At 45.7% G+C, this 20,611-nt stretch overlaps 1 protein-coding gene and 1 long non-coding RNA gene across 14 annotated transcripts; both read left to right on the top strand.

Annotated features, from left to right (window-relative positions):
* Positions 1-1,034: 1,034 nt before the first annotated feature.
* On the top strand, positions 1,035-11,286 carry exoc3l1 (exocyst complex component 3-like 1). Its single transcript, XM_060061112.1, has 15 exons — positions 1,035-1,451; positions 3,255-3,430; positions 3,707-3,926; positions 4,592-4,786; positions 5,376-5,638; positions 6,005-6,223; positions 6,471-6,541; positions 6,849-6,966; positions 7,235-7,360; positions 7,495-7,595; positions 7,841-7,957; positions 8,875-9,148; positions 9,343-9,498; positions 9,743-9,876; positions 10,250-11,286. Exons 1-15 carry the CDS (start codon positions 1,412-1,414, stop codon positions 10,434-10,436), a joined length of 2,397 nt encoding a protein of 798 aa, XP_059917095.1. The 5' UTR covers positions 1,035-1,411; the 3' UTR covers positions 10,437-11,286.
* Positions 11,287-16,299: 5,013 nt separating this feature from the next.
* LOC132464647 (uncharacterized) lies at positions 16,300-19,442 on the top strand. Of its 13 annotated transcripts, XR_009527314.1 has the most exons (9): positions 16,300-16,753; positions 16,961-17,062; positions 17,383-17,420; positions 17,456-17,541; positions 17,696-17,776; positions 17,873-17,951; positions 18,025-18,136; positions 18,554-18,697; positions 18,883-19,442. It is a non-coding gene; the product is annotated as an uncharacterized LOC132464647 (long non-coding RNA). The 13 variants fall into 13 exon arrangements; XR_009527313.1 differs by having other exon boundaries at positions 17,383-17,541; positions 17,873-17,948; positions 18,058-18,136; XR_009527309.1 differs by having other exon boundaries at positions 17,383-17,541; positions 17,873-17,948; positions 18,577-18,697.
* The last annotated feature ends 1,169 nt before the right edge of the window (positions 19,443-20,611 follow it).

Below are 20,611 nucleotides of genomic sequence, written 5' to 3'. Positions count from 1 at the left end.
CTAATATTATTTATACTGCTGTCCAACTACAAAAAACTTCAGCATGTTTGGAATAAGTATGTAAGGATGTAAACACAATCCCTTCCCAAGACAGTTAACGAAGGGGGGGTCCGATAAATAAACAAACCCCCTCCAAAGGTGGAAGTGCAGCCTGTGTAACAATTCCGCCACCAGCACCCTCAAAACAGCTGCACAGGATCCTCGAGCCCTCAGCCACCCAAGCTGATGTTGCAACAGAAGGAATAATAAAACAATGCATTGTTTAGCACAAACAGTCTGGTAAGGTTCACTGACATTGTTTTTGGGAGATTGTTTGGGCCAATATCATGGCTACCAGTGACCTAAAAAAACAAAGCTTATCGGGATTTTTTTGCCGATATTATCGGTAGTTCGATTAGTATTTGAAGCCTTACCTTTTCACTTGGGCGACAAAGAGGATTCAGTGACACAAGTCCTAATTTTACTCTTCCGTGAGCCTGTTTTATGGTTGGTCATAATGGCTCATGTATTATGTATGGTGTCTCATCCTGTGACTTTCAGCTTAATTGGTTTTACCTTAGGAATCAGAGGAGGTCTCATGGGTTCTAGGGATCTCTGTGATTGACACTAAGTCCACTTACTGTTCTACTCACTCACGCTGTTTGGCTCTTCCTCTTGTTCCTTCTCTATAACTCTTTCACCATCTCTCCTCCCGCTTTAATGGCAAGGACCTGGAGAATAAAGTGCTAATAATTTATAACAAAAACAATGATAGTAAAACATATGCAACTAGAAATACGTCGTACCATGTGTACTAATGTAATGTACAATGACCATATTTTGTTTATTTAAAACGTGTGTCGGTTTCCTGATTGACATCATTTGGATTATTCAGATGGTGTGTCCCCTCTCACCCATTGGGGTTAGGGTTGGAAATATTCAAGTCCATAACTGACTCACTACAGCCCTCTCATTCTCTCTATCTCTGTCCCTCCCCCTCACGGCAACCCCTCCGCCCTTTTCCTGTCGGCCTCTAAGTGGAGGATGTGTCTGAGAGAGAGAGAGAGAGAGAGAGTGTGTGTGTGTGTGTGTGTGTGTGTGTGTGTGTGTGTGTGTGTGTGTGTGTGTGTGTGTGTGTGTGTGTGTGTGTGTGTGTGTGTGTGTGTGTGTGTGTGTGTGTGTGTGTGTGTGTGTGTGTGTGTGTGTGTGTGAGAGCAATGGAGCGAGGGAGAGGGGGCGAGTCAAAATTAATATGCACCCTCTCTCGACCAGCCCTCTCTCTCCTGGTCTGTGTCCCTGTTTCCTCTGCCTCGCACGCCCGGTATTGTATTGTTGTGTGCCGCTGGCAGCGCTCAGAGCTGGCACTCCGGGAAACATTCAGGGGCTCGGCGCAGTAGAAGGGAGAGCTGGCAGCTGGACACCACCAACTTAAATGTCTGGAGGGGAGCAGAATGGGGGAGACAAACCAGAAGGTAATGCAGGCACACACACCCACACGCATATACACAAACACACAATGACAACATGTATGAATGACCGACACCCCAGTGGAATGTACAGTTGTATTTGACTGAACAGTACTTTGACAAGAATAACTGAGTGTATGCATGTATCGTACTAACTTGTGTCATATGCCTTTTGCGGCATTTTTAGTCCCTCTCTTATCAAACAAACACGTTGCCTGCTGTGAGCAAAGTGGTGATATTGCCACTGATGAGGCTTTCCCCTGGTCAGTCGGCTGACGCTTGTTTTTTAAAGATAGCGTTGCCAACATCCTCTCTGTTGCCAAATTGTTTCTGTGCCTTTATTTTGGCCGTAATGCTGCTGTTCTGCCATGGATCTTATGACTCCTGACCCTGAGGTGCTGCTTCTGTCAATTTTGTTGTTGCAGACAACAGATTTACTGATGAGGACATTCCCGGGATTAGATCCCAGCAGCAGATAACAGGGTTGCCCCATGACTCACTTCAGTTACATAGGCGGGCTTGTTTATCTCATTCTGACACGTGAAGTTGTTAACACACACATTGAGCTCGCCGTAAAAGTGGGGACCTAATGTTATTTTATAAAGCATTGTGTGTCCCCTTGTCTTTGTGTATACATGATTTGTATGAATGGTTTCTCAGTATTGCGTGTCAGCTTTACGTGATTAACATTGATGGTTACTCAGGGTGGCCAGACGTTTTCCGGTTACAGTCCACGTTTCTGGAAGCTTGTCCCCGGAACACATAGTTAATCATAAGACATGTACTGCCCAATATTTTACTACAGTACTACATTTATCAAGCTATGATGAGGCAGAATGTCAATTTGATCTCTTTGGGTTCATTTCTGAAATCAGATCTGTCCCTTTATTTCATATCAGAATACTGGTCACGTTACTCAACAAAACACCTGATCCAACAATAGCAAATAATGTATTTCTCTGCAAATTTATGGGAAATGGAAATAAACATGAAAAGCAAGCACCTACCCAGAGGGTTGTAGAGACAGAATCTGATAATGCTGAGTTACAAGCATAGCACATTACTCAGTCAGCAGAGTCACCAGCCCATCCTTCATTGTAGACTAATTTAGATTAAAATAGACCCCGAACCAGGCTGTTGGTCAAATGACAAGCCACATGCCCAGTGGTGTGACCCATCTATGGCATGAGTGGATCAATAACGTCAATTCCTAAATGTGATATTCTCTCCTGATGGGAGGTCAACAGGCTATAAAGACTGTTGCCAGTAGAAACCTTTAGAAAGCTATTGCTTTCTAATAGCTGGCTCCTAAACTGGTTTTCTAGCAGATACATGAAAATAACTTACATAACACAACATAATAATCAACATTGGAACAACCTATTTGTACAACTATTACACCTTTGGAGAAGCTTATATTGATATAACATGAAATATGGGAACCATTACAACAGGAATGTGGACGATGGAGAATATCACTTCAAATACCAATGCTGAGTTCCAATTGGGTTAGTCTGCAATGTGTGAATGGGAATCCTCTTTTCTTTTGTTCTCATGTTCTCTTCCTCTACATTGCCCATAAGTCTGCATGACTCCCCCATAAGTATGCTTGACTCACCCATACGTCTGCTAGACTCACCCATAAGTCTGCTAGACTCACCCATAAGTCTGCATGACTCCCCCATAAGTCTGCTTGACTCACCCATACGTCTGCTAGACTCACCCATACGTCTGCTAGACTCACCCATAAGTCTGCTAGACTCACCCATAAGTCTGCTAGACTCACCCATACGTCTGTGTGCTTGGCAGACCCTGCGCTCCGTACCGAGGTGTGGCCGGAGGTGGCCCGAGCGGAGCTCCTGGCGAGAGGAGCGGCCCTGAAGTGGGCGTCGGGGGTCTTCTCTCGGCCGGAGCACCTGGAGAGACTGGGCCAGTATAGGAGGAGAGAGAGCCAGAGGACCTCCTCCATACACACCCGACTCAAGGTGACGCCCTCCTGCACGCAAACACACCAACGCTTACATAGGTATAACATTCGATAAAACAACCTCCCAGAACTACATATTTGAGGTTGCATTATTGAGGTTGCCAGGCAGTTCCCCTACAGGTACGCATCTATATTTTAAGTCGATTTAAAGTTAATCTGCACTGTTTATTATCTGAAGGGGCTTCTCTGCCCTCCATCGTCCCGCTTCAGACCAAAACAGAGGCTCATCCTAGTATGAAGGTTTGTGTTTGTGCTTCCGACCCCCCCTTTCCAGTCGGTGGTGCAGTCCTACCTGGAGGGGGTGGGCTGGGGTCTGAGGCTGCTGCAGGAGTCCCGGGTGGAGCTGGGCGACGCGTCCCGCGCCCTGCAGAAGGCCGTCTCCGAGTCGGACCACAACGCCGAGGTGGTCTGCTCCATGGAGACCCTGAGAGAGCTGTCCTGCAGCCACTGCCAGCTCCTGGCCACCGTCAGCAACCTGCCGCGCCTCTACTCTGGTGAGTGGAGCTCCAGGAGGCGCCCGAGTTCACGAGGGGAAACCGTACTCCGTCAGGAGGTCCGTCCCGCCGCCGTTCGCCGGTGTGCGGTCGTCCTTGTGGCCCTGACACACCATTCCGACTGCCGATGGTCGGCAGAAAAGGCAGTTGTACCGATATGGTCGTGGCTGATTCAAAAGATCACAGACGGCCGATCGCACAGCACACACTCAGGTCGCTGAGCTCGCCCTCCGATCAATAATCTGGTTGGTGTGTCAGGGCCATAAGAGCTCTGGAAGGATAATAAACTCAAAGGGTGGAGACAGAAAATATGATACATGTGTTGTACCCAACCCACTGCACTGGATTCTTATTAGAATTGATATGATCTATCCATATATTTATAGATAATTACTTTATTGTTCCCCAGAAAAAGGTTAAATAAATCTTGTAAAAGTTGAGTTCAATCCAGGGATGCATTATAGATGTGATCTCATGTTCCGAATCAACACTGGATGGTATCATCAGGGAGAAAGCATCTACGTGATCTCTCTCTCTCTCTCTCTCTCTCTCTCTCTCTCTCTCTCTCTCTCTCTCTCTCTCTCTCTCTCTCTCTCTCTCTCTCTCTCTCTCTCTCTCTCTCTCTCTCTCTCTCTCTCTCTCTCTCTCCCCCCCCTCCCTCCCAGTGCGCAGCATGGTGGCGGAGACGGAGCGTCTGGTGGAGTCTCGGCGGCTGCTGGAGGCCCACGCCCGGCTGATGGAGCTGGAGTGCTGGCAGGACGACATCCTGTGGCAGCTGAGCGGCGCGGCCCTGAGCCGGGAGGACCACGCGCTGGTGCTGCACTACTTCTCCGGGGTGGGCCGGCTGGTGGAGGCCCTGGGTAGGAGGACGCAGCACGAGGCTGTAGCTCGCTCTATTCATCCCGCGGCAGAAAGTATTCAGGACGGCAGCAGAATAGCTACAATGATAAATTAATAAATGTATCATTGTAAATTGTAATTTATCTAAACATTATAGACAGTTGAGGTAGACATGGTTAACACTATTGTATATACTGCGCGCCTTAAGTGTCTAAAGTTTCTCAGTGAGTTAATTGTCCAGTGTAGGCTGATATATATGACATTATGACATTATACATTGTTTACCGTTAAATATAAGAGACTGACTTACAATGGACAACGTTGCAAGCTTAGATCTCTTGGAGATTTCCATGTTTGAGTTGAAGCTGTAAGTCACTGTAAGATAGTAAGACAGAAACGGCTGCTATATAACCAAACAGTAAGTACAGATATTAGAGCCTTAAGCCGTAAAGAACCTTTAATCCATGTTTGTCTAGTGTATATTTAAAACTCGCAACCAAACTAGAATTGCCCTCTATCCACTTGTAAACGTTTTCCGAGTCCCCTGCTGTCGCCCCTGGTCCTCTCAGACAGCCTCCTAGCAGCTGTGTCCCCTGCTGCCCACTGCAGGTCAGGAGATCTGGGCTGTCGTGAGCAGCAGCCTGGCCCTGGCCCGCCAGAACCCCACGCCCTTTGTATCCGCAGTGCGCATCGTGGAGCGGGAGGAGGCTGTGGACCGTGCTCTGCTGGAGGAGAGGGGAGGAGGCGGAGGAGGAGGGAGAGGGCGAGGAGGAGGAGGAGGAGGAGGGCGAGGAGGAGGGGGGGGAGGAGGAGCTGGGGTCAGACCTCTTCCCCCTGGCAGACCTCGCTGCTGGAGGGAGCGGTTCTTCCAGGTCCGTGACCTTGCTGCTGTTGTAGTGTTGTTCAACATGCATGCTGACTAATAGTCTGATCTTTTTCAGTTTATGTTATGGTTTGTTTATAACAAAAGAGTGTTGTTATACCACTGCATTTAATGCCAGTATGCTTTACAGGGTGATTAAATGTACAACATATACGTCGTATACCACATTTCTGTATATTTAAAATGGCTATAAAAAAAACATTTAAACAGAAGGGAATCAAATGGGAGGCTGCCAGGGAAGGGTTGATACCGAATCTAACTTTGCCGAAACGTTCTACTCCATCCAGTATATAAAAGACTGTGCGTGTTACCACCAGTACCGCTCAGCCCAGGCCGTCCCGTCTGTCTACGACAGGTCCTGGAGGAGGCGGTGTCCTCGCGGTTCCGCAGCGTGTCCTACATGCACACCCGCGGGCCGGGCCTGGCGGGACACCTCTCTGCGCTGCAGCACGCCATCACGGCCGACCTGGCCACGGTGCGGCACCTGCTGGAGCACTGTGTGCCGGAGCACTACCGCCTGACCGGGGCCTACCTGAGGGCCAGCCACCAGTGCCTGCAGACCCACCTGGCGCTGGTGAGGGGCTCCATGAGACCGGTTTAACACCGGGTTGAACGTTCTCTTTTTTCAATACGCGTGTGAGAATTTGTTGGCAATTTCATCCTCTTATTTATTATTATTATCGTTATTTATGTGATAAACTGTGTATACACACCTTGTAGCACTTATCATAATTGGTGTTTAAGTATCGTTATTACCTTTTCCTAGACGCGAAGTTAATGAGCTCACTTTATAAATAGCAAAACAGATGTTTCTGTTCTAGGTCAGCAGCTGGGAGCTGGAAAGTGGGGAAATCTTTGCTGTGCTCAACTGGGTGATACACATCTACAACAGGTGATCTTTTTTTTTTTTACTTTTCATTCAGTAATATAAAACCTTATTTCGTAGACTGACAAATAAGTAACAATTCACTTTGCTTTTGTGTCAAATTTAAGTAAACCTTTTTTGGAATGAGACAATATTGCTGCATCCTACTTTTTACGAAATTTTTTACACATAATCACAGAAACTAAATCATTACAGGAGAGTGATGGGTTCTTTGTGACATGGCCTCCTCCCCTCTCCACCAGCTCTTCTCCATTACCCCTGAACTGACTTGCAATTAAACTCTGACCGGTGAGTGTTTTCCCCCCCATTGCAGCCCAGACATGATGGGAGAGCCGGAGCTGGTGGCTGAGATGAAGAGCCAGGAGCTGGGGCCCCTCATCTCCACGGAGAGTCTGGAGAAGCTGCAGAAGAAATACGTTCAGAGTGTCCGGGTGTGTTGGACCACTAGTAGCGGTATTACAGTCTCATCTTCTCCCCCTGGTCTGGCGCTAATCCCTTTCTGTCTTCTGGTGTGTACGTGCGTGCGTGCTCATGCGTGCGTGCGTGCGTGCGTGCGTGCGTGCGTGCGTGTGTGTGTGTGTGTGTGTGTGTGTGTGTGTGTGTGTGTGTGTGTGTGTGTGTGTGTGTGTGTGTGTGTGTGTGTGTGTGTGTGTGTGTGTGTGTGTGTGTGTGTGTGTGTGTGTGCGTGCGTGCGTGCAGAAGCGTGTGTCAGAATGGATGCATAAAGCCCTGGAGGTGGAGTTGACAGACTGGCAGAGGGACCAGGAACCTGACACGGACCATGAAGGCTTCTACCACACCTGCCTGCCCACCATCATCACACAGGTGGTACACTCTGCATGCAGGCACAAAAGCTCTTCCACACATAAATACAAGAAGGTAGAGGTCTAATTGAATCCCTGGTGTGTGTGGGTGGGTGGGTGGGTGGGTGTGTTTGTCCTGCTGTTGGGGGTTGGCAGATGTTGGAGGACAACGTGCGTGTTGCCCTGATGATCGGAGAATCCTTGCGAGACCAGACGATACAGATGGGACTCTACGAGATGGAGAACCTGCTAAACAAGTGTGTGTGTGTGTGTGTGTGTGTGTTCGATGGAGAACCTGCTAAACAAGTGTGTGTGTGTGTGTGTTTCATTATCTTTATACGCTGTGTCAGTCATCAAGCGTTCTAGTCTACCTATATAATAATCCCATGGGTCGACAAACAAGGAGTGCTGTTTTTTAACACTCTTCTCATGTGAAACAAGCCTTTTACTTGTCCCTCTACTCCTCCTTCCTTCTCTCTCTCTCTGCTTTGCTGGCCTCCAGGTTTCGCGAGGCGCTGGTTGAGTTTGGTAAAGAGCATCGCAAGGATCAGAACAACAGCCAGAACAAGCTGTACCTCCATTACCTCCTGGCCTCTATCAGTAACTGCATCGTTCTCAAGTAAGACCCAGACAGGGGCCAGAGGCAATCGCTTCAGCTCTGAATTATTTATGTTAGAGGGCTACTAGTGCACAGGCTGCTGTTGTAGTCAAGGAGTGGAGCAATTCATTTATTCATTTATTGACAGAGAATGAATTGTACAGTAATCAGAGTTGCTGTTATTAAGTTATTTAGACATAAAAGCTTCTTTTTTTTTTCTCCATACTATCAATGAATCATCTTGCTCCTTCCTATGCTCTTCTGTACTGTAGCACTGAAAGGGGATATTTGATGGGCAACGGTTACAGCCACAGGGTAGCGCAGCAACATTTGGTTTCATTTAGACTTTTGGCACATGACTGGATGAGCTCATATAGGACCACCTTTTTAGAAACTCTCTTAGGTTTTTTAAGTTTCTATACATTCAGTATGGTCCCTCTGTTTTCTAGTGAGCACATGTCCAAACTACATTCAAAGCTGCCATAAACGAATGAATGGGATCCCTAATAAAGCTATAATAGATTCAGCAAGAGTGTAAATGTTTATGAATGTGTATTGTTTATTGTTCAGCAATTGGACCCCAATGTACGAAGTCTACCTGTAGGAAGACTTGAGGAGCCATGCATGACCGTCCTGCATATTGATGAACAATTCCCTTTTAGACGCTTTGGATAAAGGCGTGTGCGGAAATAGTAAAGGCTATTTATTCAAACCGGTACTTATTCTCCCATTAGCAGCCTCTAGTGGCGGGAGTTTTAGCTACAGTTGTAGCGACGTCATTCTCAGAGGTCATCATCTGAGGTTTTCAGTTTCATCCATAGTATTTCACTCTTTAATAATGTAATGTTTGCATGGCGTAAATAGCTGCAGTAGGAAGGTGTGACAGTGCAGGTTTAATGAACCCCCCCAAACCCCCCCCCCCCCCCCCCCGGCTACAGGGCGTCCACAGAGGGCCTGCAGCGGCAGCAGTCGTCCCCCACCGCCTGCCTGTACTCCCGCACCCCGCCCAACCCCATGGCGGCCCTGGACCGCGCCGTGAGGCGGGCCTGTCGCCTGGCCATGGACCAGCTGCTGCTGGAGCTGCAGCCCGTCCTGCAGGGCCTGCTGAGCCGCCCCTGGCTGGCCCAGGGGAACCCTTCCACCCCCATGGTGTGCCGGGTCCTGGAGAGGCACCTGGAGCTGTACGTCCGCGTGCGCCCGCCCTGCCAGCAGGTCAGGGGAGGCCGCCGTCTACACCGACACAAAATGACATTTTGTACACCTGACCTGGTTACACATTTCCTGTATAATTTAAAATGCAAAAAGTACATTTAGAAAACATAAATGCATGCATACATACGTAAGTACACACGCCAGGCTAATCTAAAAGGTGGTGTGGGTGTACCTGTACCCCCCCCCCCCCACAGCGGCTGCAGGAGGAGGCTCAGTGGATGCTGGTGGTGGAGTACGTGCGGGCCCTCATGCACAAGAGGACGGTGTGCCGCAGCGCTGGGGAGAGGCTGCAGCTGGCCCAGCGCATCGCCCAGGACGACCTGCAGCTCAGAGAACTCTTCACCGGCCTGGTGGGGGGACGCTCTCATTCTGGCTCCTCCTCCTCCTCACTATATCTTTATACCAAACATCAAGTGTGCACGGCCGTGGGCCGGACGTCCAAACACGACGGGGACAATACTTGGCACAAGAATTTAATTCTTAATTTATAAAAACATCCTATTGTTTTGTACATCCGATTGTTTAGGTACACCACAAATGGTCTGGAAGATTAATTCTGCACTTTTAAAGGGTTAAATGTTTTGGCGTCCCCAGGAAGGTGACGGGTCGGGGCCGGAGGTGAACCCGCTGGCCCTGCTGCCGCTCCTGGCCGACTTCATCCGGCTGAAGGACCCCTGCATGCTGAGTCTGGAGGTGTCCGGGGTCGTGACCAAGTACCCGGACATCAGGTCAGACCTGCTGATTCTCCCCATACCTCCTCTCAGTATATTGGCTTCCCTCCATAACAAAAATATAAATGCACTTCATTTGTAAAGTATCATAGAAAATGCATGCAAAGTACGAGACGGACACATTTGCAAGGTTGAAGCCTTAACAGGAGGTGGGGTAGAGGTCATTACATATGTATACAGTATACTTAAGATTGGCAACAGCACATAAGATAAAGGCAAAATAAGGTTACCTAAACTGGCAGAGAATCGCAGCTGGCTTGGAAAAACTACAAATTAGAAACTCTTTGACTTTATGATGCCATACCATAGCATATTTTGAACACTCCCCATTAAAGCCAAACCCACCGTCTGTCCTCCTGTCCCTCCCCAGTGAGGAGCATGTGTGTGTGCTGCTGGACATCCGAGGGGATGTTTCCCGGGACGTGAGGGGCGCGGTGCTTGATGTGCTGGAGCAGAGTGCCCCGCCCCTTCCTGCCGGCTACCGGCCCATCTTCACAGACATCCTGGTGCCTACCTCCCCAATGCCCTTCTGTCTGCCAACCGCCAAGTGTGCTTGAGCTCTGGACTGCTGCACTACAACAGGACAGAGGCCGTCTGACCGCGTGCCCTCAGTCACCCCTTGTTCTGTTCTTCTGCTTCGGCTTTAGAATGAAATTGAAGGACCGTTTTGGTTTCAGATGGATTTGAGATGGATTATGTTACAGGGTTCTAGACATTGTTCATTGCTGGGGGTTTTCTTTCACAAATTAGCTGCAACCACTTAGGAAGGACTGTTTTAGAGGTGGTTTTGACGGTATACCTATCATCAGATTCAACTTTTGGAAAGGTCTGTAGCCTGTACAGGTAGAGGCATAGATTAAAGGTGATTGGAGACCATCTTGTTCATGTCTAATGCTACAGATTATGGTCTTGTTTGCGCCTCGATATACTATTGGGGCAAGGTTATGTGGTTCGCCCTTATATTGAATCACCCATTTAAAAAAAAAAAAATGCGACAGAGATGGCCAGATAACTATTAATACTCTGAGCAATGTTTTCAAACGATTGGTATTATTATTAATTGTATTGTTTTAATTTTTGAAGTACACTTAAGAAAATATTTTTTAAGTTTGAATTTAATTATACAAATATTGTCTTTCTTACATGTGCATTTTGTTCACTTGGGAAAAACAACATTTGAAAGCACAAAAAATAATGCCTCATACAATCAAGTACATCATATATTTAATAAACCTATATATCAGCCAACATCAGAACAATGCAAATGCATTCTATTCTATTCTAAAAGCAGGCTAGATTTTCAAATTTACATTTGTCATTGGTGTCACTGTTTCCTCAAAAGTGGATGGAAACTAGTATCCTGAATTGTCTCAGTGTAAACCGTGTCAAATAAACTATACGAAACAATGTGTTTCGATTCCTAAGTTTTCAGAATGCAACGTTATCTTCAGAGACTGATTGAGTAATGTCTCGCTGCAGCCTGTAGGACATGGACATCCAACGTCCAAGTGCTGTCACGTGACGACAATATGGCGGACACGGTGAGACTCCTTAGCTGTGTCCCTATTCCTCTACGAATAGGCACATCTCCTATCCTTTACTTAACCTTTGTGGAAAACGTCATCGGGTCAAGGAGAGATTACAATGTGCTTCCTTTCAAACATAGGAAAAGACAGCGCTGTTTAAAATGAATTCGACTCCACTTTTCCTAACCGACGTCATTGCGCGACGGGGAGTATTGCTGACCTCTAGCGTTTCTATGGTGGAACTACAGTTTTCCGAAGTTGGTCTACAACAGGGGTTCTCAAAGTTTTGACAGCTGAGGGTCAATTTAGGAACCCAAAATTTGACTGAGGGCCGTCAAAGGAAAAAAATGTAGTCGGGTAACGCCGTCAGCATCCCAGTGGTGGAAAAAAAACATTGCACCGTGGACCTCTGGGAGGGAGGTCAAGTGAGGTCTAAATCACAAAACTGAGGTTCATCCTTTCAAAGTAATGTACAGTCGGATTAAAACTAACAAATAACGGGATTGAATTGAAAGCTAGAGAGAGTCGACTTTTCTCTTTATATTTATTTATTTTTGTTTAAATTAATAGTGATATAATAAAAAATAAAACGTACTGGCAGTGATGGAATAGTCGAACAAAATGGGGAACGACTTCACGTGACAAATTAAGAAAGAGTGAACAGAAATTGTTTGCTTTGCAAAAAACCTTTGCAAAGCAAACACAATTAGAGAACAGACTGCCTTCATTCAAAGACAATTTTCTAATATGGCAACCTGTGTGACAAATAAAGCTTTAGATCTCTGTGTGTGTGTGGGGGGGGGGGGGGGTATCTAGTTTGTATCTATATTAAGTCAATCTTTGGTGTGTGTCTATTTGGTGTGTTTATCTTTATGGTGTGTATCTATATGCTGTGTAACTATGGTGTGTGCGTATCTATATGGTGTATATACCTATGGTGTGTGCGTGTATATATATATATATATATATGGTTTGTATCTGTCGTTTGTGTGCATATGGTTTGTATCTATATGTTGTGTGCGTGCATATGGTGTGAATCTATACGGTGTATTGTGTGTGTCTGTATGGTGTGTGTGTGTGTGTTAACGTGTGTGGTGGTAGGCGATGACTCCAGTTTAACACACATACACACACACACACACACTCGCGCACACAGTAAGGTGAATTGAATGAAGACTTTTTTCGTTTTGAAGTTTGAATCTAAATCAGTCAAATCAGACTCATCCCTTTAATTAAAATGAGGGAGGTCATTTAAGATCAAACACAGAGCTGAAATAGCCTCTCACTGTTACCAAGAAGACCACAGGGTGCGGAACCTGCATTGACTTTTACTAATTAGCTCACCTGCCGCAGGTCGCCTGCCAGGTGGTTTTCTTAATTAGTTCATTGGTTGCATCTGCTGCGTTTCACTTAAAAGGGAACCGGACAGTACAATTGTTTGTGTACTGTTTTGTCTGTTGTGACTTATTGAACAGCTCTTCCAGTTTCACAGGTTAAAGACTTTTTGAAGTAAAGAGGAGCATCTCATCTGAACCTGATGTGAGTAGAATTGTGTGGCAAAGCACAACTGACGTGACTTGTATGTTGAATATAAATCACTGATAATGTGTGAAGGAAATCGGGGATTGTGGTGGTTTAACTCTCATTTGAAATTTGGACCATGAGTAAACTGTTCTTTCCTTCAAAGGTCTATCATGGATATTTAACTGCAGTTCTGTGAGTATCCCAACTTAACCATGAAGCATAACTGCAAACTGTAAGTCATTAATTTCTCATTACTCTTGGGCACATTGTTGTATTTTGGCTTCCTGGTGAGTTAACCTGTTACCTGAAGGTTGATATGAGTAGTAAGGATGTTTTATTGGTTCATGGGTTACTTAGGTGTTTGGTTTATGTTGGTTTTAATGATTTGTTAAAATGGTTACAGGCTCCAAGTTATTGTTGTAAACTGGAGTAATGCGTCGTTGGGTTCTGATATCTTCAGTCTTCTTTCATTCTACTCTCCTGAGCTCTGCATCTTCATCACATGAGTGTTGCTTTACTGACGAGGTTGTGGTCTGAGTGAGCAGAGGTGCATACTGGGATACAGAGCTGTCTCGAGTCTACAGGTCTGTAGACACGCCACCTCAGGGGAAATCGAGTGTTTGAGAAACTGTCGTGTCGTCAGTTACATGGACTGGAATGTTCTTAAAGATGGAGACAGGGATTCAGAAGGAGAAACACCAGGGGGAGATGAGGGGGCTCCTCATCTCAACGACTAAAACACAACGTCAGTCTGACACAGAGAACCATGGAACACATTCAACAGTCCCCTCCAGGCATCGTGACTCCTCAGGAACAGTTTCATTTCCAAGAAGGTCTTATTTGGGGCCATCCCCATATGGATCCTGCTCCTCAAGAGCCACCCCCCTCCACTGGGTGGTCTTCTGAACAGATGCCCTCCTTCCTGTCCTCAGGCTGACTAAAGCTGCACCGTTTGCATCTGTGAAGGCCCCTCATTCAGGAAACCACTGGACTACAAAGACATGACTTCAGAGATGTTGAATCAACCTGGGACACATTTTGGAGACGCCAAGCATAATCCATAACCAATGTGGGACGCCACCGAAGAATGTTGTACATAATTTACGTCTCTGGAGACATTGGTTGTTCTGTTATGTGTGCCCCGGCAGGAGAGCTGGGGGGGGGGGGGGGGGGGGGGTGATGGAATGTTATTTGCTATGAGGTTTTTACCCTGCATGATTGTTTGGCCTTTTATGGCTCATTGGTCTGTGTGTTTGGGTTTGACATGAGATGGAAGATTTTTGATCATCGCTAGGGTTCTACTGTGTGTGTGTGTGTGTGTGTGTGTGTGTGTGTGTGTGTGTGTGTGTGTGTGTGTGTGTGTGTGTGTGTGTGTGTGTGTGTGTGTGTGTGTGTGTGTGTGTGTGTGTGTGTGTCTTACACCTGGCATGGGGTTCTACGTGCCTGTCCTGTGTTCTCTATGTGTGTGTGTGTGTGTGTCCACGGCTTGCTTTGACAGTGATGATGTTCATACGGGGGTCTGTGTGATTGGCTTGGGATATTGGAATGGTCAACTAAATCATACCTGATGGACGGCCAAACGTTTACTTAAGGGCCTCCAGTAGACATGAAGAACCCTGAGCGACGCTCCGGAGCGAGATCCAACACACTGGGCAGGAAGGAGAGTATCCAACTCGAGTGTAAGAGGATGCAAGCGGCGTGTTCAGATCAGTGACTTCAAACTAGGACTACACTAATCAGGATCAATGGAGGATGGACACCAAAAGGAATTCCACAAGGAGTCTGACATTGGAAAGGGACCTAAATGGATATTCAAGATGACTGTAATGAGACGGCTCTTCTTACCTGGCTGGATTGATGGAGAGCCCTGTGGATCTTTTCTTGCTCTCAGTTGCACGTCTTCTCAGGCTGAACTGTAATTGTTTCGGACAGGACTAGCTGAACGATTGGTTCCCTTAAATCAGAACCAATCCGGGAACTCCAGCTAGTGCGCTCTTCGAGCTGAAGTTGTGCTCTTCAGCTGAGGAGGTAGGGAAACCTTCACTGGGGCTTCAAGGTGTAAAGAGGAGAATGTTTCAAAGTGTTCCATGGTACTCTGATGAAGACCGTTGTTGTGTTCCACTGGCTGCGAGGAAGAACCCACACATCTTCCTCTTGGCCTTTCTCCTCTGAGAATCCTGGCGCCATCTTGAAGGATATTCCAGCTCATGTAACTGATGTCACGACAGATTCTCAAACACTTGGTTTCTCCTGAGGGGCGTGTCTATGGAACTGAAGACTTCAGACAGCACTGTATCCCAGCATGCATCTCTGCTCACTCAGACCACACCCGCATGAGTAGGATGCAACACTCTAGTGATGGAGATGTAGAGTTTTATAAGTAACGAGGGAGCAGACTAAGGTGATTAGAACACAATGGAATGTCAAGTCTGTAAATCTTTATACCATGAAGATGGTTGGATAGTTCAGGAATTGGGCTTCTTTTTATTATGGGCAGTCCTTTCACTCAGATGCCCACTTCTCACTGGAGCTGTACATGTGTTGGCTGGCTGGCATGATTTGCTGTTGGTGATGAGGCAGTCAGGGTGACGTTGCAGGGCTATGGTCGGCTCTCTGTGAGCTCAACGTTTAGATTTGCTCTGTATGGTTTGTACCCTGAATAATCTAGATAATTGTAAAATGTAGACACGGTTTTGTTTTGAATGATTCAAGGATTTTAGGTTTAAAGTTGTTGTGGGACGTACATGGTAGTTTGGTTCTTCGTATGGTTTTGAGTGATATAACTTGTACACACTGGGTGCATAATAATGTAAAGGTACACTGAATAGTAGTAATGACCAACAGCAACAAACAGATCTCCTCAAGGTAAGTCTGTTGGCTGTGTTTTAATGAAGACCATCGCTGGACTTCAGGATCTTCCTCCGTTCAGCTCAAGGTGAGGCGCTGGTTCTGTTTTTTCTTTGGTTGGTTCCGGCTGGAATGTTCGGATTCCAGTCGGACGGTTTGTGCTTCCCGCCGTGGAAGGTTCTGAGTGCGGTCACTTGATTTAGTCCCAATGGTTAGCATAGAACGTTGTCGTCTTGACAACCATAAGAAACCACCTGGCAGTTAGTTTGAAGTGAGTCCCCTGAGGGAATCTGGCGGAACGTTCTGGATTGTATTTGCGTAACCTCGAGCCGTTGCCAACGGAAACTATTTTTCAGTCGGTTTCCATTGGGAATTGTTACCCCCTATCTTAAACAACTAAAGTTTGATATTAAATACATACTGAGAAGTACGTCCTACAATATGTTGATAATTTCCGATAATTTGATAAGATGAGCCGTTCTTTTAACCACGATGACGTTGCGGGACTCTCACCGCGTACAAAACAGTGTTCTACTTGCGGGCCAATTTTTTACATCGGGGAAGGCTGAAAATCATTTCAAGGTGGAAGATAATTTGACATTTCTTCAACGGAACCCAGCACCTGAATATGGCTGAGTATATTTGATTTAATATCGATACTGCTTAGTGTTCTTTGTTACTTCAGCTTTTGTACGTTCTAAATATTCAGTCATTAATTGCCACAGAAGTTAAACCCTACCCAATGGAATGACGTTAAACAACGACTTTGGTGCAGAGTTACCAACTGGATAATATCAAAGCTAAAATAATGGCCGTCATTCCCACATGTTACAGTAGAAGATACTGTAGAACTGTACAAGGTTAAAAAGGTAACATGTAGTTTGTCCCAAGGTGTCTGCCTCCTCACCCAGAGCAAGACGTCCACCTCCTCACCCAGAGCCAGACCTCCACCTCCTGTCAGAAGTCCTCCAGAACAGGTCAGTGCTCTGTGTTAGTAGAGTCTTCTCAGGTCAGTTTCAATGCATGGCCTGAACCACTTCTTTAAACTTGTGGACTGCCCTGTCTTCTCAAGTCTTTTCTGGCCTTGAGTTATATAATAATAGTTCAATTAATTGTGAATTCAGTTTCGGATGAGTCAAATAAGTTTTTCTTGGGCAAAAGCTGATATAAACCTTCTGCTGTAGCTGAAAGGTGAGGCTGAGAGGCTGGGGACCGGAGGCTTGTGGTGCCAGGGTGGACCGGAGACTGAGGCTGGAGACCAGGGGCCTGCAGCACCGGACCAGAGGGTAACCATCACCAAGGTCATCTGAAACACTAAAATCCACGGTAGTTTAGGTCTGGTTTTGATCATCTTATGACTTTAAATCTGTGCCAAGCTGTGAGTTAATTCTTACGGGGGTTATGCAAGAGTCATATGAGCCATTAATGTTACTAGTGCTGCTACTACCGTAGTGGATGAATTGCTGAACGCGACAATCTGCAGACGTTGTCTAATTTAAGTGTTTAAATTTGTCTTCCATTTTACAAGTGAACCTCAGATGCAGGAGGTGGGGTGTGTTGCGTCCCCAGGTGATTTACTGCTGAGACCAACTGTGTTTGAAACCAGACCAGGAATCCATGGCTGAAGGAGCTGATGGAGGAGCCGTGCTGAAGGAGCTGATGGAGAAGCCGTGCTGAAGGAGCTGATGGAGGAGCCGTGCTGAAGACCCTGGGCTGGTGGAGGAGCTGGTGGAGGGCCTGCCTGGTGAATGACGTCTGTCGTGGGGTAGATGGAGCTTGACTCTGAAGTGATCATCACACTCACTGCCACTTCTCGTAGAATACTGCTAGCACAAACTACCGGCGTTTGTACCATATATATCAGACGACTACATCTGTTTTACCACATGTTGAAGCAAGACTTCCGCTGTTTGTTCCAGACCAGGACTCTGTCTGAGGAGAGCTGCTGGAGGAGCTGAGACGCTGGAGGACGACTAGGAATTGACCAACAAGGATTCCTCGTAAGTTTGTATTTACTTACATGGTTGACTTAAAGGGCAAAATACAGCTGTTACTTCGACATGCGTTAACCAACTACCGCTGTGTTTTCTTACTAGAACGTGTTTCTGGAGCGGAGGCGAGCTGGTAGGGGAGCCGTGAATCTGGAGGATGACCATCACTCTACCAACAAGGGTTGTAACTTTGTATTAACCAAACAAACTGGAAATAAAGTGCTTAAAATTAAGACAGACTACATGTTTGTTACCAGACTTTAGGGCCAGACTCGCGCTGTTTGTTCCAGACCAGGACTCTGGCTGAGGAGAGCTGATGGAGGAGCCAAGACTCTGGAGGACGACTTCACTCCACCAACCAGGATCCTCGTAAGTTTGCCTAAAATAAACAGAGTGGACTTGTTGTAACGCAGGATTAGTTTGTCCAGGACAAGTTACGGCATGCTATTGTGGTTTTTTACCAGACAAACTACAGCTGCTACTTTGTTACGCGCCATTAGAGCCCAATTACTCCTGTGTTTATGACCTTACATTAGAGACAAACTACTACTGTGTTTGTGACCTTACATTAGAGACAAACTACTACTGTGTTTGTTACCTTACATTAGAGACAAACTACTCCTGTGTTTGTGACCTTGCATTAGAGCCCAACTACTACTGTTTGTAACCTTACATTAGAGCCCAACTACTACTATGTTTGTTACCTTACATTAGAGCCCAACTACTACTGTGTTGGTTACCTTACATTAGAGACCAACTACTCCTGTGTTTGTTACCTTACATTAGAGACAAATTACGTTTGCAACCAGACCAGGAATCTGGAGGACTGATGGAGAAGCCATACATCTGGAAGGCAAATCCTGAGGACCACCAGGACTCTACCATCAAGGATTCCTCATTAATGTGCATTATCTGGACGTAGTGGACTAGGTAGGGGGTTGGGGGTTCAACTCTCAAACCAATGGTGACGGGTTCAAGTCCTCAGAATACAGTGATGTGTCCTTGAGCAAGGCGCCCTAAAGCCTGCCTGCTCCTTAATGACTTATCTTTGGTTCAGATAATGTTGCATCTTTTGAATATTGAACCTAATCATTGTCCTTGTTTGGTCCGGGCAGACACACCTGAGCTGAACCTCACCTGATCCTGTTTGGTCGGGGGTAGACACACCTGAGCTAAACCCGCCCTGATCCTGACATCCTGCTGGACCCGTCTCCTCAGTTCATCTGAGCCTCGTCCTCCAGAAGACCTGCTGAGCTCAGCAGTCTGAGGCTGATGGATCAATGACCTCCAGTGGGAGTGATCTTCTTGACCCCACATGTAACCGTGTGCTTCCACACGCCTTTTCCTCACGTCTGTCACTAACCTCACTACCTCACTACTTCACTACTCTCTACTGCTTCCTCCTTTCTTCCTTCTCTGTGGTTCAAACCTTTACACTGAAGGCGCGTCTTCCTGCCCTCAGAGGGTTTAGCGTTAGGGTTGAGAGTCAGGGTTTAGAGTCAGGGACAGAGCTGGTCAGGGAGGACTGCTTTTACACAAACCTCTTCACTTGCTTCGGAATGGTGGTGACATTTTGAAAAGATTCATTTGGGAAAATGTTTTCCTCTGCTTTCCTTTACAAATTGTATTCAACTTCTGGCAAGTGTTTTTGTTTATATATTAAAATCCCACATTGACTTCTACATGTTTGTTGCGGTTCATTTAATTGTCCTTTATCTTGGTTAATGTCAAGCTAAACTCCTGCAATACATTTAATATACATGATGCGTGGGATCATAACTAATAGTGTACGTACGGCCAAAAGCCAAGTTTTGCGTGCGCCAAAAAAATATTCTGATTTATAAAACCCTGCGTACGCACACCGTACGCAATCTTTGCTTTATAAATCTGAGTGCCTACTAGTGTGCCCAGCTGAATCAGCTTCACGTTCCGCCCTGTACACGCCCCTTTTTATCCATAATTGGTCAATGCAAATGACCTGACTATGTTAAAATCATACAAAGTAGGTAGTGGTGCTCGGGTTGTCGGGAATTACACAACAAGAGTAATTACAGTGGGGGAGTCCATTCTCTTTGGAAATTATATCGAGGCCAGTGTCAAAGAATTCAAGAGATGTTTCATCCACCACACTTTATACACCACGGAAATGTATGCAGCAAATTTTAAACGCAATAATTCTTGTGTGGCTCTAAAAAACGGAGAGCATGGTAGCATTAAATCCATACTACTTTGTAAGCTCAATTGTGGTTGCTTATCGGCATGCAAAAAGGATTCCAGACAATTAAGAATCTATGATGATTTCGCTAAGGTGAATACTGCTAAGCAAATTGTGAAGTTCAGAAAGACCCATGAAATACTTCTTTGCAAACCTAATGATATTTTGTGCAAATGCTTTTGCTACGTACACGATGAGTCAATTATTCTTATCAAGATGCCTGTATTAGAAAATGTTTAAAGTTAGTAAGGCTTCAATTGTACTCTTTCATTGTTATTCTATTCTGGCTGTTGTAGCCTATGCATGTTGTGCATTATGTTTTATATTTATGTGTGGTTTATGTTTCTACAATAAAATCTCCACATAATACAAATATTTGGCTTATGTTTCACATATTCATTTTAGGACAAATTACAGAATAATGAAAATATATATTTAAAAGTATATTATAGTTAACTATAGTAATCTATACTGTACTACACTTTGTAGTGACTTACTATAGTATTCACCATAGTACAATACAATGTCTGGAAAATTACTATAGTAAATCCCACACTATATTGTAGTATAGTATTGTAATCTATAGTATATTACACTTTGTAGAAACTTACTATAGTATTTACCATAGT

This window comes from Gadus macrocephalus, chromosome 9 (genome assembly GCF_031168955.1).
Source record: "Gadus macrocephalus chromosome 9, ASM3116895v1".
Taxonomy (NCBI): domain Eukaryota; kingdom Metazoa; phylum Chordata; class Actinopteri; order Gadiformes; family Gadidae; genus Gadus; species Gadus macrocephalus.
This window is presented reverse-complemented; position numbering and strand designations above follow the sequence as displayed.

Coding starts and splice junctions, on each gene's coding strand:
- exoc3l1 (XM_060061112.1), top strand. CDS start 1,412: ATGTCTGGAGGGGAGCAGAATGGGGGAGACAAACCAGAAG. Junction 3,431..3,706: donor CCATACACACCCGACTCAAG/GTGACGCCCTCC, acceptor CCCCCTTTCCAG/TCGGTGGTGCAGTCCTACCT. Junction 7,596..7,840: donor ATGGAGAACCTGCTAAACAA/GTGTGTGTGTGT, acceptor GCTGGCCTCCAG/GTTTCGCGAGGCGCTGGTTG.